Source organism: Arachis stenosperma, chromosome 5, assembly GCF_014773155.1.
Source record: "Arachis stenosperma cultivar V10309 chromosome 5, arast.V10309.gnm1.PFL2, whole genome shotgun sequence".
In the NCBI taxonomy this organism is placed as follows: Eukaryota; Viridiplantae; Streptophyta; class Magnoliopsida; order Fabales; family Fabaceae; genus Arachis; species Arachis stenosperma.
In genome coordinates this window covers 129,366,697-129,386,968 of record NC_080381.1, presented here as the reverse complement: position 1 = coordinate 129,386,968, position 20,272 = coordinate 129,366,697, and the positions used below count along the sequence as shown (strand labels likewise).

Sequence of the window (20,272 nt, the reverse complement as noted above, 5' to 3'; positions counted from 1 at the left end):
GATCAGGTATTTGACTTGTCTTGGCGCTTGGGGAAAAGGACCTAACAAATCCATTCCCCATTTTGCAAAGGGCCATGGAGAAGTGATACTGATGAGCTCCTCTAGGGGAGCCACGTGGAAATTTGCATGCATCTGACATGGTTGGTACTTTTTCACAAATTCTGTGGCATCTTTCTGCAAGGTCGGCCAGTAGAATCCAACTCTGATTACTTTCCTGGCTAGTGACCTTGCTCCGAGATGATTTCCGCAGATTCTACTGTGGATTTCCTCTAACACCTCGGTGGTTTTTGAGGTCGGTACGCACTTTAACAGTGGTGTTGATATCCCCCTTCTGTAGAGAATATTTCTCACCAAAGTGTAATGTTGTGCTTCCCTCCGGATTTTCCTGGCCTCTTTTTCCTCTTTTGGAAGGATGTCAAATTTTATGTATTCGGCCAAGGGGTTCATCCATCCGAGGTTTAAACCGACTACCTCAAGGACTTCTTGTTTGTCTTCTATTTTTACCACTGAGGGTTCCTGGAGGGTTTCTTGGATCAGGCTTCTGTTGTTCCCTCTCGGTTTGGTACTTGCTAACTTGGATAGGGCATCCGCTCTGCTGTTTAGATCCCGAGTTATGTGTTTAACCTCGGTTTCTGCAAAGCGCCCAAGGTGCTCCAGAGTTTTCTCCAAGTACCTCTTCATATTTGGGTCCTTTGCCTGATACTCTCCACTTATCTGGGAGGTCACCACTTGTGAGTCACTGTATATCATCACCTTTGTAGCACCGACTTCTTCTGCCAGCTTTAATCTAGCAATCAAGGCTTCATACTCTGCCTGATTATTTGAAGCTGGGAATTCAAATTTTAGGAAAACCTCTATCTGGGTTCCTCTTTCATCTACCAATATTATGCCTGCACCGCTTCCTGTTTTGTTGGAGGATCCATCTACATAGAGTTCCCATGTAGTTGGTTTTTCCTCCTGATCCCCCGCGTATTCTGCAATGAAATCGGTGAGGCATTGGGCTTTAATCGCCGTCCGAGTTTCGTATCTTAAGTCGAACTCGGAAAGCTCTATTTCCCATTGAACCATTCTCCCTGCAACATCCGTCTTTTGGAGGATTTGCTTCATGGGTTGGTTCGTACGGACTCTTATTGTGTGAGCTTGAAAGTAAGGCCGTAGCCTTTGTGAGGCTATTACTAAGGAGTAGGCAAACTTCTCTAGTTTGTGGTACCTTAGCTCAGGGCCTTGTAGAACTTTACTGATGAAATATACTGGATGTTGTCCGACCTCATCTTCTCTTATCAGGGCTGATGAGACAGCCTTGTCTGCTACAGATAAGTATAGGACGAGGTCTTTTCCAGATACGGGTCGGGTCAGAATAGGAGGTTGGCTTAAGAACTTTTTGAACTCTTGGAACGCCTCCTCGCATTCAGGGTTCCATTCAAACTGACATCCCTTTCTCAATAAGGAGAACGGTGGAAGGGATTTTAGTGCTGATCCTGCCAAAAATCTGGAGAGGGCTGCAAGTCGGCCATTTAGCTGCTAGACCTCTCTCAAACAAGTCGGGCTTTTCATTTCTAGGATGGCTCTACACTTATCGGGATTGGCTTCGATCCCTCTTTATGTTAGCATAAATCCTAGAAATTTCCCTGCCTCCACCGCGAAGGCGCACTTTGCGGGATTTAGTCTCATCCCGTGCAGCCTTATGGTGTCAAAGACTTGTGAGAGGTCTGACAAGAGGTCGACTTCTTTCTTGGTCTTTACCAGCATGTCGTCGACGTATACTTCCATTAGGCTCCCAAGGTGAGAGGCAAACACCTTATTCATCAACCTTTGATATGTGGCTCCTGCATTTTTCAATCCGAATGGCATGACCACGTAGCAGAAATTGGCTCTGGGCGTGATGAATGATGTCTTCTCCTGGTTTGGCTCATACATTGGGATTTGATTATATCCCGAGTAGGCGTCCATGAATGATAAGTATTGATACCCCGAGCTGGAGTCCACTAGGGTATCAATACTTGGCAGTGAATAAGGGTCCTTGGGACATGCCTTATTTAAGTCGGTATAGTCGACACTCATTCTCCATTTGCCATTTTGTTTTTTGACTAGCACTACATTGGCTAGCCATGTTGGGTACTTGACTTCTCTGATGAAGCCAGCTTCCAGGAGCGCCTGCACTTGTTCTTCTACTATTAGGGCTCGTTCTGGGCCGAGCTTGCGTCTTCTCTGTTGTACAGGTCGGGATCCCGGATAAATCGAGAGCTTGTGGGACATGAGCTCGGGGTCTATCCCAGGCATGTCGGAGGCCTTCCAGGCGAAGAGATCGGAGTTATCTTTTAGGAGCTTAGTCAACCCTTGTTTTAGGGTTTCCCCTAGGTTAGCTCCTATATGAGTATTTTTCCTTTCCTCTTTGCCGACCTGTATCTCCTCGATTTTTCCTCCCGGTTGTGGTCGCAGCTCTTCTCTGGCCCTTGCACCGCCGAGCTCTATTGTGTGAACTTCTCTGCCCTTTCCTCTCAGATTTAGGCTTTCATTGTAGCATTTCCTTGCCAACTTTTGGTCTCCCCTTACCGTTGCTATCCCCGCCGAAGTCGGGAATTTCATGCAAAGGTGGGGAGTGGATACCACTTCTCCGAGTCGATTAAGGGTAGCTCTGCCGATTAAAGCGTTATATGCTGACCCCACATCAATGACTATGAAGTCTATACTCAGAGTCTTTGATTTTTCCCTTTTCCAAAGGGGTGTGGAGGGGCAAAAATCCCAGTGATTTTATTGGCGTGTCACCTAATCCATACAAGGTGTCGGGGTAGGCTCTTAATTCTTTCTCATCCAATCCTAGTTTGTCAAAAGCGGGCTTAAAAAGAATGTCCGCTGAGCTTCCTTGGTCTACTAGGGTTCTGTGGAGATGGGCATTCGCCAGGATCATAGTTATTACTACTGGATCATCGTGTCCAGGGATTATTCCTTGCCCATCTTCTTTTGTAAATGAAATGGTAGGGAGGTCGGATGACTCCTCTCCGACCTGGTAGACTCTTTTGAGATGTCTTTTGCGAAAGGATTTGGTGAGTCCCCCTCCCGCGAACCCTCTTGAGATCATATGGATATGTCTCTCCAGAGTCTGTGGCGGTGGGTCTCTTCTATCCATATCATCTCGCTTTCTCTTTCCATGACCGTCCGACCTTTCTATGAGATATCTATCAAGCCGACCTTCTCTAGCCAGCTTTTCTATCACATTTTTAAGGTCGTAACAGTCGTTTGTGGAGTGACCATATATTTTAAGGTACTCACAGTAGTCGCTGCGGCTCCCTCCTTTTTTATTTTTAATGGGTCTAGGGGGTGGCAGTCTTTCAGTGTTACAAATCTCTCTGTATACATCCACTATAGAAACTTTCAGAGGAGTATAAGAATGGTATTTTCTTGGTCTCTCGAGACCGAGTTCCTCCTTTTTCTTGGTTTCCCTTTCCCTCTCTTTTGTTGAGGGAGGGAGCCCAGGTCGCCAACTCAGGTCTCTCAGCTTAGCGTTTTCCTCCATATTGATGTACTTTTCAGCTCTTTCCTGTACATCACTTAGAGAAACAGGGTGTCTTTTAGATATGGACTGTGAGAAGGGACCTTCTCTGAGTCTATTGACTAACCCCATTATGACTGCCTCTGTGGGCAGGTCTTGAATCTCTAAACATGCTTTGTTGAACCTTTCCATATAGGCTCGTAAGGATTCTCCGACCTCCTGTTTTATTCCCAGGAGGCTCGGTGCATGTTTCACTTTGTCTTTCTGGATAGAGAACCTCATCAAAAACTTCCTTGAGAGGTCTTCAAAACTGGTAACCGACCTCGGGGGGAGGCTGTCGAACCACTTCATCGCTGCTTTCGATAGAGTGGTCGGGAAAGCTTTGCATCGTGTAGCGTCGGAAGCATCAGCTAGGTACATCCGACTTTTGAAATTGCTCAGGTGATGCTTTGGATCCGTGGTTCCGTCATAGAGGTCCATATCGGGGCCTTTGAAGTTCTTCGGAACCTTTGCCCTCATTATGTCCTCGCTGAAAGGATCCTCCCCTCCTAAGGGCGGCTCTTCTCGTTCGTCACGGGAGTTGCGACCTTTGAGGGAGGATTCCAACTTTAAGAGTTTTTTTTCTAACTCTTTTCGTCGTTCCATCTCCTCTTTTAGGTTCTTTTCAGTTTCCTTTTGTCGCTCCCATTCTTGTTCTAACTGTTCCAGGCGACTGTGGACTAATCCCATGAGTTCAGTTACATGGGGTGGTCCCTCTTTCTCTGATTCGCGCCCTTCTGAAGAGTTTACCTTCGGGTTTTTTACTCCGGAGGTACCTTCCCTGTGTTGATCATTAGTTCCCTGGTGGAGGGTGAAGTCTGCATCATTATTACCTGTGTCCAGATTCTCTTGTTCAGAATCTGTCTCCACATGACCCTCTTCGGGGAATCTGTCCGCCATTAGTGGTTGATCTCTCGGGTCCCTGGCAACGGCGCCAATGTTACGGTGGGTAACTGGAGATTGTTGGGCTAAATGGCGTTGGTTGGCCCAAATGTGTGAAGGAGGAGGATTCCGAATGGGTCAGCAACTCGGGGGCCTCCGTCCGACTTGTTTCTGTGAGGAGATGGGGGTGGTACCTGCAAAGACACTCCGATGCCTAAGTTAGCAAGAGTGTGAGCAGGTCTAGAGAGTATTGGACTTAGAGATACCTGAGGGGTGTCAGTGTATTTATAGTGGTGAACCAATAACCACCGTTGGAGTAGTGCCATATTTTTAGGGTGGTAACTGTCCCATTATCTTAGGGAGGTTAGGATATGGCTCGTGGAAGTGGTTAGAGAGATTCTAGGGGCAGTTACTCATTTGAATGAGTGCTTATCCGCCAGCTAACCCTCGTGCCCGACTTCTTTAGAACAAGTCGTAGTGAGTACCGACTTCGTAGGATGAAGATTGGTACTGGTGAGGCCCAACCATTTGAATTAGGTCTTTTACTTGATCTTGGGCCTTTATTATTGGGCCTTTATTATTGGGCCAGGGTATGAACAATAATAAAACTTTATTTTTTTTTATTTTAAGAATATACAAATTAGTCCTTGAGCACACAACATCAGAATTCATCATAACTCAATATTTTGGCAGAAAGCTATGGCCAGGAGCCCATGAATCTGATCAGTTTAGCAGCTTAGATTAAAACATTTATGAAAACTTTTTTGCTGAAATTTTCGTTTTCATTTAATTTATACTAGCTAGTAATAAGTAAATAAATTACTTATGACTTAAAAAGTTTTATTTTTATAAATTTTTGTTTTCTTTTAATCTTATTTTAACCAATCTTTCTTAATAATTTTGGGCTTTTGGTACAAAAAGTTTTTTTTTTTTTAATAAAACTCAACTAATGATCTTTTAGAGTAATTTTCTCAAAAAGGAAAATTGCATGGGATCAGTTATATGTTGTTGAAGCTTATCTTGTGTTATCTAATAAGGATAATACACCGTCTTTGTAATTGTTTTCTATATCAACATCAATATGTATGTTAAAGTTTCTGGTATACACTGTCTTTGTAATTTAAACAGCTTTCATTGGAGCTGTATTCATTTATGTGTACTATACATTTGCATCTACATTCTTTTGAGAATTTACTGTTTTACAGCTTTGCAAGAGAGGAACATGTTCATGCTCAGTAGTTGGTGATTCAGGGCTTCCAACAACTTCTTCCTCCTTCTCCTCTGCTGCTTTGCCCCACATTACAGTGTAAAATCCAATTGATGTTACAGTAGCTCCAATTATGCTGCATAATTCAGAGATCATCATGTTATGAAAATAAAAAAAATGGGTTAATAGCCACATAGTATAGGAAAATCTCCAAGTATTCCGGAAATAATGGTGTTCCAATGATTTTAGCCATTGATTTCACCTATGTATTTATTTTATGACTGAGATTAACTGCTATAATTATTGAAACACTAATATTTCTGGTATACTTGAAACTCTTTCCATATTATTATATCATTATAGGTTTCTTTTATGTATATGTGTGTGACAGTAATGTCTCAGAATCAGTAGAAAATTTTTATATGATCAGCGAAATCTTTTTTTGGAAAAAAATAAATTCTTGGTTTTTACAATTAACTTTTTGAGGTATCAGTTCTTAGAAGTAACTCCCCCCCCCCCCCCCCCCCCAAAAAAAAAATCCAAAAACATACAAATAAAATATAAGAAAAAAAAAAGATTTTGCTTAGCTTCATTGGCAGTTCTATATATTCAACCAGGGAAATATGGGAACAATTCAAGCAGAGTGGTGCATGAAGGATTCTTCACCAATGTTTCTCTTAAGGATATGTTGGCTAAAAACTGAGGTGAAAATTTCATGGATGAGTTCTGCCTAATGCTAAGTTTCCAATACATTTTTACTGGGTTTAAAATACTAACTCAAAATGCCTGTAATGCGTGCATAACATTTTTGAATTTTATATCAACGCCTATATTTTTGGCCTAATATTTAGTTGTTAATCTAACATATTCTCAACACTCTTCTTTGAAATCACTGTAACATACATGTTCTGATTCACTCTTTGATGATTTAAAAACAATAATACTACGTGTGTACAAAAAAACAGCCATCCATTCGAATACATATTGAAATATAAAATACACATTAAAAAAAGAAGTTGAACAACACACGTATTTATACACATATACTTTGTAGCTGATTTTTGGTGTGCAAGTAGCGTTTTTTTTTTCCGTCAAATTCAAACACAAAATTGATAAGCGTAGGGAATATAAATTGCTTTGTTTATATGGAATTCTTCTCTATTTACTTAAGCACCATGTTCCAAAAAGAAAAAAATGAATAAAATAAAATTGAACATAATCATTACCTTCCAACATGTAGAATATCCCCAAGGAACATGATACCCATGGCAACAGCAATAACAATTGAGAGTGGCTTGAACATTGCTACATATACAGGACCCTTTAAGTGTATTCCCCATGCATATATTGCACTGCTCAAGAACTTATTAAATATTCCCTAAAAATACAAAATGTATCATCATCAACACTTTTGCAGTTTTGCATAAGGCTTTCATTTTCAGGTGAAAATTGAATTTGCAGCAGGAATCTTACAATGCAAACTATGGAGACCAATGATAAATCTAGTCTTAGTTTCCAAGCACTTGGATTTGTCTCTGCTATTAAACCAAAAGCATATGCAAATATGGCAGCAAACAAGTTGTAAAAGCAGACCATAGATAGTTCATCTGGAAACTCCTTCAAGATTTCCACCTGTCAAATAATTATCATAGAATCGTCATAAAGTTCAGAAAATATCACATATACTATCCTAAGTCTAAGAAGATGTATTTTAAAATGTTCATATTAACAAGAGTTTATGTACCTGTAGAATGAACCATAGTGTGAGTAGGATATTGCCAGTTGTGAGAAGAAAGCCACCAATGACCCAATTTGTATCCACTGATTCAAAGTTTCCATTTAATCGTTGAACAAGATGGAGAGAAGGGGAATCATCAGCAATAATGATGGATGGGCCTTTGTAGAATGTCACTATAAATGCACCTCCTATTGATATTATGCTTCCCACAATTTTAGCTTGGGTTGTTCTAGTTTTTACATCTATCTTTTCCATCCTTAAGTTGTGGTAGTAATAGCATTGTGAAAAACAAACAAAACACGGAACAAGAATGGATAATAGGGTAAGATACTAAGATAGTGATTCAGAAAGAAATTATTGATTACATCACTTATATATCTAATATTGATCATTTATTCCAACTGTAATTAATAAATACAAAATAAGATAACTTTGATTGACTTGGAGTGATTTTTATTATCTTCTGACCATTTTTGTTTTCATTTTTCTTCTTCTTTGAAACACCTTTGAGCAGCAAATGATGATTCCACAGGTAAATCCATAAATTGAGAAAGAGAAAGGAACCTGCAAATGATGGCAAGTATGAAGGTGAAAGCAGGAATGAGATTACTGATAGCTGAGGAAAGTGTGGGATTACTGTAACTAATTCCAGCATAGCCCAGCATCTGTGATGAACATCTGCAAAAAATTCACAACAATTAAGGGTGAAAAGAGCCTTAATGATGGTGAATTCCAATAGTCAACTCAAAGAAAAGGGTACTTACCCTATGACCCCAAGCAGGGCAATTTTGGAAATGATTGAGAAACTCAGTGGAGGAACCACTCTTGATCTGCAAAAACAAGATGAATTCATATAAATCCATCAAGTGTTGATGTTTTTTCTTGGAGGGTTTGTTGCTAATTACTAACCTTCTATAGAAGAAAGTGATAGGACAGAGTACAATGGTTGAAACAGAATAAGCATATGGAACAAAGACATAGTTGCTCATGCCTCCATTGCTGGCTGCTTTGAAGAGAGTGAACAAGCCTGTGTTGCTGCATTCATTCGCCACAAGCACCACAAATGGCACCAATTCCTTGTAACAACCCCTTCTATCCATCAAATATCTCTATCTTATTGTACTCTTGTTCACAGTTCGGAATTTATGTGTTGAGTTATATGTTGTACAAAAAATAATTTATTCATTTTGTATGGAACATATGTGTTTCAAGATAGTGACAGCTTTCTTTTTATAAAAAATAAAAAATATCTGTTTTGGATTAAACTGATCCTCCACTTTCCGGTCTCTAATACTGTTTTCTTATGACCACACTTTCACAACTGGACAAAGTACTAAAGTAGTAGGAACGGAAAGTGGTTACTTGAGGACACTTGAATTTGATCACTTTCAATTTGAAGATAAGAATTTGCAACTGATCCTATATATTCGATGATGATTTGTATACATCATAAGTTTTATAGTGGAATGGTTGGATTGACTTGTATTTCCTACCGTTGTTCTTTTCCTTCTATTCTTTTTATTTTTTCTCCTAAATAATCCATGTTCACTTTTTTGTTTTGTTTTGTAGATTCGAGATTGTAACTTGTGTTCATTGTTTTTCTGGATATTATTATTATTATTATTATTATTATTATGAACATTCAATTCGGTTTTTGTCTATTTATACGAAGGACAATGTAACTCTTAACTAATCTCGACATTATTATTTAGATACAATGTGAATTTTTCATTAAAAAATCTGTCAAATATTACCAAAATCAATTTCAAGACAGTTTTATTTATAATATGTGGAGATTTTAATTTAAACTCCCCAAAAAATTCTATGCAAAAAAAAAAAAGCTAATTACCAATTTCTCTGTGTTTGTCATTATAATTTCTATCTGTATTATTTTTATTGTGTCACAATATGTTATTTCATGTCAATTCTGAATTTACTGCAGAACAAAAAAAAGCCTTATTACTTATTAGCACTCTTAGGAAAGTATAATATTCATAACAGAAACCAGTGTTAAGGCCATAAATGTTTCAAGTAATAAGTGCACATCATGTTTAATAGATTAATTTTTCTATTTTTGAAAGATATCCACCACCAGGACTAATGAAATATCTTTGTCACCTAAACCTCCATTAAAAATCACACTATATTGGTGGTGATATAGTGTTATGCATTCATAAAATTGAGGGATCGAATTCAGGACCTAATGAAATAGCTACTGAAGTACTTATTTTAACATAGCTAATGCCACATCTTATGTTGAATTATCTATACGATTTGGAGAATTTTTTTTTTATTCCCTATATACCTCCAATCTTGAATTCTTGATGTGAGTTACAGCAAAACAAGAACACAGCGGTATAAAGTACTATGATTTTTTGGTGAAGATAAAGTACTATTACTTTTATTCTATTTTGTATTTTAAAGAAAACAAAAAAATACGGTTAGTTAATATTTTTTCAGTAGAGAATTTAATATGTATCTATCGTGTTGTAATAAATGGCAAAGAAAGGTATTTTTGTCTCAGATTTCAGCTCGAGGTATAGGTCGGTAACAGCTACATAGATGCTTGTGATGCTATTCTGCTGAAGATTGTGCTACTAGCTTAGTGCGGGCCTCGTCCGAGCAGTGAGCAGTTCCTGCAAAAAGAACTCCGATACTTAAATTAGTTTCTGCACAGGAATAATAATATCTCAATAACAACTATAATGATAGTGGTGAATTCTGAATATGTCGTTGCCCAGAGCCAGTCCTCCTATTTAAGGTGGTAGTGTATCTGTTATGTGGACTTGTATCCCAAGATTTTGGCTAGTGGTTGGCTAACTCTGAGATTTGCTGGCTAGTGGTTTGCTGACTCCGAGATTTGCTGGCGTGGTTAGTCAAACCGAGCTGTGACGTGGAGTTTCGAGCTTATAGGGATGGATCACAGCCCCCAAGGTTGACTTATTTTGAGTGCCGCGAAAGTGAGTTAAGCTTTAGGATACAGTTTTTCGAACGTTATAACAACATCAAATAACATACCAACATCAAACTTAGGGTTCACAAAACAATTAAACACAAGGGTTTAGTGAGTTTAGTGAGACCTTACCTTACCCAACGAGATTAGGAGTAAAACCCAATAATATTCCAATGTTAAATCATCCCTAAACAAACAAAATCACAAAATCTACTAAAATACCAAATGTAGAAACGTGAAATTACTTAGGGCAAAAAACTGGAGCATGAGACGTGAGTTTTTACCAAAAAAGTCTAAATAGAAATGACGGACTCAACAAGAGTTTCGCGTGGCCGCAAACGACTTGTCAATCGAAATTTCGTAACTCAAGTTATGGCCAAATGAAAGAGGAGATGAATAGTAAAATCTCAATCTCTCTTCCTCTCTTCACTTCAGTGCCCCTTTCTTCAAATTAGGGTGCAAATGAGCTGAATGCTCATTAAATGGTGGTTATATATGTTGGGTTTGCGCCTAACTTGGGCCTAGTTTAACCCGTTAGTGTTTTAGATCCATTTGTCTCAACTTTGGGCCAAAACCTTTAAGATTAGTGCTCGATTTTTTATTCTAAATTATTTTTTTGTCTTTTCAAAACAATAAATTCAATTTTTAAAATCTTATTTTTCTCAATAGGCAGTTCCGGTTAGACTAGAGCCTGTACTACCGGCTTAAGCAGCGGTACGCATTTTTACAAAAAATTTCCGTAAAAGATGCATTTTTCCACTCAGAAAAATTTATTGAACTCAAATTTCACCTTTTTATTTTTAAAATATCATTTCTATATTTTCGAACCTATTCCAGGCAGTTAAATTATTATTTTATTAAAGCAGTTATTCTGTTTCTTACACATTGATCACAAACATGAGAAATTATGAAAAGTTAATCCTACTTAGTCAACCCGTTTATCGAAGAAAAGTCAATTGTTAAAAAAAGTTGAGAGTGTAAAATGTGATCTCTAACCCTTCATTGCTCTCTCTCTCATATTTATTCTTGGTCCCACTTATAAAATTAATGGTGAGAGATTACACTTTACTCTCTCAATTGTTAAAAAAAATTGAGAGGATCCATTCCCGCGTACGTATAAGGGCATATGTACGCACAACTTCACATTCATGCGTACGCATGAGGCTTGCATATGCATGACCCTGAAAAGCTCTAGAGTCAATTTTTTCATGAATTCTCCACTTTTGCATGCCTTTTTTCCACTCCTTCAATCCATACTTGCCTTGTAAGCCTGAAATCACTCAACAAACATATCAAGACAACGAATGAAATTACTTTTCTTTATGAACTCAATATAGAGAACTCAAATATCCTTTTCTTTATGTTTGTATTTTAAGGCCATTAGTATGGATTACTTTGATTATTAACCCAAATTATTTGTCATTAACTCTAAGTAAATGTTATCGTAAACCAAAGTTTCACATGGCAAATACTTTACTTGAAACTCTAATATGTTGCTTCTTTTCATGCTAAAGATGGCGTAATCCACATTGCCAAGAATAACCCAAAGCCAGTAGCAGAACAACAAACTGATGCAAAGAAGAATAACTAGAAAATGCAGAGAATGGGAATTGAAAAACTATATTTTCACTAATGGAAAAATTACACACTCAAATACACTATACTCTACTCTTATATAGAAGAGAAGAGATAGAATCAAGACTCAGCTCAAGAATAGCCTTAAGGGTCCTTTCCTATAACCACAAATCAGAATTTCAATTTTACATAACTACCCTTGATCAATTTCACTCTTATCTCTAATATCCCTCCTCAAAGTGAGAGTTGGCCTTTGAGTAACTCTCAGTTTGCTTCACAATCAGCCAGGCTTCTGAACTCCGCTTTAGTCGATGATCTGCTTATGGTGCTCTACTTTCTACAAGACCAAGAGACAATGTTAGTGCCTAAAAATATACAAAAACCCAAAACAAACCTGCGATCTTCGAAGTCCAAGCCCAGTTCGCATAAGAGAAGCCATAAAGTCTAAAGTCCTGGCACTTGTGAAAGAGCAGCCTCTGATCTCTGGTTCCTTGCAAATATCTCAAGATTCGCTTAATCGCTTTCCAATGAGCAAGTTTAGGATCATGCATGAACTGGCTAACCTTGTATACTGTGAAAACGATACAACTTTGGATCTTCAAAAGATTCTGAAGTTGAAGAGAGGATAACATTGGGGTAGGCATGGGACTTGAATCTTGCATGCCTACCTTGGATAGTAAGTCATCTATGTACCTAGTTTGAGACAAGTGCATTTGGCCACTGTTTGTTCTAAAAACCTCAATTCCAAGAAAATAGCTTAATGAACCTAAATCTTTTAAGGAAAACACTTTGCCTAATTGTTTAATCATAAGGTCAATTTCTATTGCATCATTCCCTATTATAATAATATCATCTACGTAACATAATATGTAAATAACAGATGTAGTTCCATATATTATAAAAAGAGACATATCATTCTTGGTGCTATTATACCGAAAGAGTATAAGGTAGAGCTTAACTTCATAAACCACTCTCTAGGAGCCTATTTAAGGCCATAGAGTGATTTATTTAGTTTACAAACCTGTGATTCTGAGTTAATCTCAAAGTCAATTGGTTGTACCATGTAAATTGTCTGATGAAGCTCTCCATTAAGAAAAGCGTTATTGAAATCAAATTGCCTCACTATCTGTGTAAACTCTGTTCGGTTGCAGAGTGTGGTGGTGAGGCAGAGGAGTTGCTCCACGCAAGAGAGGGAGACTCATAAAATGTGAAATAGCAGAGAGAAGCAAAAGGTATGATTTTATTATTGTAAACTGATATATATACACTCAATGTGAGCCACACATTTGATAACTGCCTGACTAAATTCCTTACTCTACTCTAACTAATACTGATGTTAATTTACTAAGTGGGACAGCTTGTTATACATGCTATTAAACTATTGATCTACTCTACTACAATCTGGCTACATCCCCCCGCAAGTTGGGGGTGTGAAAATTGATCAGACCCAACTTGACTTCACAAGACAAGAAGGGATTAGGTGCTAGAGGTTTAGTCAAGATATCAGCAACCTGATTTGCTGATGAAACAGGGAGCAGCTTCAAAATGCCTTCTTGGACCTTCTCTCTCACAGTGTGGCAGTCAATCTCGATATGTTTTGTTCGTTCGTGAAAAACAGGATTGGCTGCGATATGTAGTGCAGACTGGTTGTCGCAGTACAAGGTAATTGGCGTCGGAGGTGTTGCATGAAAATCTCGAAGAAGGAAAGAAAGCCAGGTACCTTCACATGTGGCGAGCGTCATTGCTCGATACTCCGCTTCAACAGAGGAGCGCGCGATAGTTTGTTGTTTCTTGCATCTCCATGACACCAGGGACTTGCCAAGGAAAAAACAAAATCCAGACACAGACCGGCGAGTATCGGGACAAGCTGCCCAATCGGAGTCAGAAAATGCTGTCAAGTTGAGGTTGTCTGAAGCTGAGAATAGAACACCTTTGGCTGGAGCACCTTTGAGATAACTCAGGACAGGAGTGCTGCCTTGAAGTGGGTATCCGTTGCACAGTCCAGGTATTGACTTAGCTTACTTACCGCAAAACATATGTCCGGACGAGTATTTGTCAGATAGATCAGCCGCCCAATCAGTCTTCTGTATGCAGAAACATCCTGCAATTGATTCCCTAATGACTTTGACAATTTTGTGGTATAATCCATAGGTGTGGTGACTGGTTTTGCGTCTTGTAGTCCAAATTCCTCAAGGAGGTCCAATGTGTATTTTCTTTGATACATTGCTATGCCTCTGTGGCTTTTAGCGAATTCGAGCCCCAAGAAGAATTTTAATTCCCCAAGATCCTTAATTTTAAACTTGTCATCAAGCAAGTGTTTCACTCTCTCAATCTCTCTAAGATCATTCCCGCCTAAAACCAAGTCATCCACGTAGACAAGGATGCAAGTGAATGATGCAGCGGTGGACTTGGTAAACAAACAACTATCGGCCTTGGACTGAGAGTACCCAAACTGAATGAGCACGCAACATAATTTCTGGTGCCATTGGCAGCTGGCTTGTTTGAGGCCGTACAAAGAGCGTTGTAATTTGCAGACAGAACCAATTGGGGCTTGAAGACCTAAGGGTGGCTTCATGTACACTTCTTCGGGCAAGTCACCGTGTAAGAACGCGGTATTAACATCGAGCTGATGCACAAACCAGTTTTTAGTCGAAGCAATGGTGAGCAAGACTCTCAAAGTAGTTAGTTTAATCACAAGACTAAACGTATCAAAAAAATTGAACCCAGCAGTTTGGGTGAATCCCTTCGCTACCAATCTGGCTTTATGTCGCTCAACTTCACCATTAGGCTTAAACTTGGTCTTAAAGACCCATTTACAACCGATCGCCTTCTTTCCTTTGGGTAGAGGAGTCAGTGTCCATGTCTTGTTTTCTTCAAGAGCATTGAGTTCATCTCTAATTGCCTTCTTCCAACAACTATGAGTGATTGCCTCCTCATAACTTCGTGGTTCAATGTTAGTAGATAAAACAGTCGAGAAGTCCCTGTGACCTGCTGAAAGGGAATTCAAGCACACATAATTGGAGAGAGGATATTTTTTGTGGCATTGACTGGAGGGCTGTTGATCAGTGGTGGTGGATTGCATACAATGGTAGTCTTGAAGGTAGGCAGGTTTGTGTTTAATTCGAGTGGATCGGCGCACCTCTGGCTTCACATTAGGCAGTGCTGAATTCTGCATAGGTGGGTGTGATGTATCTAAATTGCGACTATGAGCAGAATCTTGTGAATGCAAATGTGGTAAAAAATGTGGATTAGTGGTAGTTGATGATGCATGAGGAGTGAGTTGAGATGCTGCCATTGGTGTGTGAGTGTAATCAAAATCTGGAGACGGATTAGGGGGCGGATATAGAGCTGCCAGCAGCACCATATTATCCAGCCGATGTGTATTAGTGTAGGGATGCAAAGTGGGATCATGGTGGAGAAAAGGATCAACATGTTCATGTGATTTATAGTTAGTAGTTGTTTTTAAAGAAATGGGACCAGTGGTATTTTTGAAAGGGAAGAACTGTTCATAAAACTTCACATTCCTTGAGATTATTATCTCGCGGATTTTTGTGTCAAGCAGAACATATCCTTTAGTTCCTGACTTAAATCCTAAGAAAATACATTTTCTAGCTCTAGCGTCAAGCTTTCTTCTATGAGAAACCAAAGTTGATGCATAAACCAAACAACCAAATACCTTGAGGCGTTTAATATCCGGTAAGGTATGATATAAGACCTGATAGGGACTACAAGGTGCTATTTTAATGTAAGGTGTTCTATTTAAAATGTGGACGGCATGAGCCACGGCATAGTGCCAAAAACAAAGTGGTAAGTTTGAATTAAAGATGAGTGTCCTGGCTACGTTCAAGATTTCTTGATGTCGCCTTTCTACCACCCCATTCTGTTGTGGAGTTTCCACACAGCTGGTTTGGTGTATAATACCCTTGGTTTGGTAGAATGAGAGCATCAAAAATTCTTGACCGTTATCAGATCGAATGCACTTAATGACTCTATTGTGTTGAGTTTCAACAAGTTGGACAAAATTTTCAATTAATTTTCTAACTTCAGATTTGTTTTTCAAAAAAAAAAAAGCCAAGTGAATTTACTTTTGTCTTCAACCACTGTGAGAAAATATTTGTGGCCCGAAATAGATGGTATAGCTATAGGTCCCCAAATGTCCATGTGCACTAGATCAAAAACATTTTCAGATTTGGTGTGACTTTCATTAAAAGGCAAACGTTTCTGCTTTGCATAGTGACATGGAGAACATGGTACATCACTATTATGATATGTAATGAATGGATATGCAACTTTCATTTGTTGTATCTTATTACATGAGATATGTCCTAAACGATGATGCCAAAGTGTTGCTGGTGCACGAAATTGTGATCACTACTTTTCACAACTCAAATAATCCCTAGTAATGGCCCCAAAGACTTGGTGCTCAATACCATGGCATAAACACAACTTCGCACAACTAACCAGCAAGTGCACTGGGTCATCCAAGTAATAAACCTTACGCGAGTAAGGGTCGATCCCACGGAGATTGTTGGTATGAAGCAAGCTATGGTCACCTTGTAAATCTCAGTCAGGTAGACTCAAATGGTTATGAATGATTTATGAATAAAACATAAAGATAAGGATAGAGATACTTATGCAATTCATTGGTGAGAATTTCAGATAAGCGAATGAAGATGCTTTGTCCCTTCCGTCTCTCTGCTTTCCTACTGTCTTCATCCAATCCTTCTTACTCCTTTCCATGGCAAGCTGTATGTTGGGCATCACCATTGTCAGTGGCTACAGTCCCATCCTCTCAGTGAAAATGTTCAACGCACCCTGTCACGGCACGGCTATCCAGCTGTCGGTTCTCGATCATGTCAGAATAGAATCCAGTGATTCTTTTGCGTCTGTCACTAACGCCCCACAATCGCGAGTTTGAAGCTCGTCACAGTCATTCAATCATTGAATCCTACTCAGAATACCACAGACAAGGTTTAGACCTTCCGGATTCTCTTGAATGCAGTCATCAATTCTAGCTTATACCATGAAGATTCCGGTTAAAGAACCCAAGAGATATCCACCCAATCTAAGGTAGAACGGAGGTGATTGACGGTCACACGTTCATAGGTGAGAATGATGATGAGTGTCACGGATCATCACATTCATCAAGTTGAAGAACAAGTGATATCTTGGAACAAGAACAAGCTGAATTGAATAGAAGAACAATAGTAATTGCATTAATACTCGAGGTACAGCAGAGCTCCACACCTTAATCTATGGTGTGTAGAAACTCCACCGTTGAAAATACATAAGAACAAGGTCTAGGCATGGCCGTGAGGCCAGCCTCCCAGTGATCAAAAGACTCAAAGATCTCCAGATGAAAATACAATAGTAAAAGGTCCTATTTATAGGGAACTAGTAGCTTAAGAATTACAAAGATGAGTAAATGACATAAAAATCCACTTCCGGGCCCACTTGGTGTGTGCTTGGGCTGAGCATTGAAGCATTTTCATGTAGAGACTCTTCTTGGAGTTAAACGCCAGCTTTTGTGCCAGTTTGGGCGTTTAACTCCCACTTTGGTGCCAGTTCTGGCGTTTAACGCTGGGAATTCTGAAGGTGACTTTGAACGCCAGTTTGGGCCATCAAATCTTGAGCAAAGTATGGACTATCATATATTGCTGGAAAGCCCAGGATGTCTACTTTCCAACGCCATTGAGAGCGCGCCAATTGGGCTTCTGTAGCTCTAGAAAATCCACTTCGAGTGTAGGGAGGTCAGAATCCAACAGCATCTGCAGTCCTTTTTAGTCTCTGAATCAGATTTTTGCTCAGGTCCCTCAATTTCAGCCAGAAAATACCTGAAATCACAGAAAAAACACAAACTCATAGTAAAGTCCAGAAAAGTGAATTTTAACTAAAAACTAATAAAAATATACTAAAAACTAACTAAAATATACTAAAAGCATACTAAAAATAATGCCAAAAAGCGTATAAATTATCCGCTCATCACAACACCAAACTTAAATTGTTGCTTGTCCTCAAGCAACTGAAAATCAAATAAGATAAAAAGAAGAGAATATGCAATGAACTCCAAAAACATCTATGAAGATCAGTATTAATTAGATGAGCGGGGCTTTAGCTTTTTGCCTCTGAACAGTTTTGACATCTCACTTTATCCTTTGAAATTCAGAATGATTGGCTTCTTTAGGAACTCAGAATCCAGATAGTGTTATTGATTCTCCTAGTTAAGTATGATGATTCTTGAACACAGCTACTTTATGAGTCTTGGCCGTGTCCCAAAGCACTCTGTCTTCCAGTATTACCACCGGATACATACATGCCACAGACACATAATTGGGTGAACCTTTTCAGATTGTGACTCAGCTTTGCTAGAGTCCCCAATTAGAGGTGTCCAGGGTTCTTAAGCACACTCTTTTTGCCTTGGATCACAACTTTATTTCTTTCATTTTCTCCCTTTTTTTTCATTTTTTTTCTCTTTTTTTTTGTATTCACTGCTTTTTCTTGCTTCAAGAATCATTTTTATGATTTTTCAGATCATCAGTAACATGTCTCATTTTTCATCATTCTTTCAAGAGCCAACAACTTTAACATTCATGAACCACAAATTCAAAAGACATATGCACTGTTCAAGCATACATTCAGAAAACAAAAATATTGCCACCACACCAAAATAATTAATCTGTTATAAAATCTGAAATTCATGCAATTCTTCTCTTTTTCAATTAAGAGCTTTTTTTCTTAAGAAAGGTGATGGATTCATAGGACATTCATAACTTTAAGGCATAGACACTAAGACACTAATGATCATAAGACACAAACATAGATAAACATAAAGCATAATTTTCGAAAAACAGAAAAATAAAGAACAAGGAGATTAAAGAACGGGTCTACCTTAGTGATGGCGGCTTGTTCTTCCTCTTGAAGATCTTATGGAGTGCTTGAGCTCCTCAATGTCTCTTCCTTGTCTTTGTTGCTCCTCTCTCATGATTCTTTGATCTTCTCTAATTTTATGGAGGAGGATGGAATGTTCTTGGTGCTCCACCCTTAGTTGTCCCATGTTGGAACTCAATTCTCCTAGGGAGGTGTTGATTTGCTCCCAATAGTCTTGTGGAGGAAAGTGCATTCCTTGAGGTATTTCAGGGATTTCATGATGAGAGGGGTCTCTTGTTTGCTCCATCCTTTTCTTAGTGATGGGCTTGTCCTCATCAATGAGGATGTCTCCTTCTATGTCTACTCCAACTGAATAACAGAGGTGACAAATGAGATGAGGAAAGGCTAACCTTGCCAAGGTAGAGGACTTGTCCGCCACCTTATAGAGTTCTTGGGCTATAACCTCATGAACTTCTACTTCTTCTCCAATCATGATGCTATGAATCATGATGGCTCGGTCTAGAGTAACTTCGGACCGGTTGCTAGTGGGAATGATTGAGCGTTGGATAAACTCCAACCATCCCCTAGCCACGGGCTTGAGGTCATGCCTTCTCAATTGAACCGGCTTCCCTCTTGAATCTCTCTTCCATTGGGCGCCCTCTTCACAAATGACTGTGAGGACTTGGTCCAACCTTTGATCAAAGTTGACCCTTCTAGTGTAAGGGTGTTCATCTCCTTGCATCATGGGCAAGTTGAATGCCAACCTTACATTTTTCGGGCTAAAATCTAAGTATTTTCCCCGAACCATTGTATGCCAATTCTTTGGGTCCGGGTTCACACTTTGATCATGGTTCTTGGTGATCCATGCATTGGCATAGAACTCTTGAACCATTAAGATTCCGACTTGTTGAATGGGGTTGGTAAGAACTTCCCAACCTCTTCTTCGGATCTCATGTCGGATCTCCGGATATTCACTCTTTTTGAGTTTGAAAGGGACCTCGGGGATCACCTTCTTCAAGGCCACAACTTCATAGAAGTGGTCTTGATGCACCCTTGAGATGAATCTCTCTATCTCCCATGACTCAGAGGTGAAAGCTTTTGCCTTCCCTTTCCTCTTTCTAGAGGTTTCTCCGGCCTTGGATGCCATAAATGGTTATGAAAAAACAAAAAGCAATGCTTTTACCACACCAAACTTAAAAGGTTTGCTTGTCCTCGAGCAAAAGAAGAAAGAAGAGAGTAGAAGAAGAAGAAATAGAGGAGATAGAGATGGCTTTGTGGTTCGGCCAAAGGGTAGAAGTAGTGTTTAGGTTGTGTGAAAATGAAGGGGTGAAGATGGTTTATATAAGGGTGGAGAGAGGGGTAGGGTTCGGTCATGTAAGGGTGGGTTTGGGAGGGAAAGTGGTTTGAATTTGAATGGTGAGGTAGGTGGGGTTTTATGAAGGATGGATGTGAGTGGTGAAAAGAATAGTGGGATTTGATAGGTGAGGAGTTTTTGGGGAAGAGTGGTAGAGGTGATTGGTG

The 20,272-nt window shown here is 39.3% G+C and overlaps 1 protein-coding gene across 1 annotated transcript; it reads right to left on the bottom strand.

The window, feature by feature from the left end:
- Positions 1 to 5,438: 5,438 nt before the first annotated feature.
- On the bottom strand, positions 5,439 to 8,523 carry LOC130979500 (WAT1-related protein At5g40240-like). The gene is made up of 7 exons (XM_057902955.1): positions 8,266 to 8,523; positions 8,121 to 8,186; positions 7,921 to 8,034; positions 7,363 to 7,612; positions 7,092 to 7,250; positions 6,845 to 6,996; positions 5,439 to 5,754 (listed from the first exon to the last, which is right to left on the bottom strand). Exons 1-7 carry the CDS (start codon positions 8,454 to 8,456, stop codon positions 5,571 to 5,573), a joined length of 1,116 nt encoding a protein of 371 aa, XP_057758938.1. The 5' UTR covers positions 8,457 to 8,523; the 3' UTR covers positions 5,439 to 5,570.
- Positions 8,524 to 20,272: the final 11,749 nt, after the last annotated feature.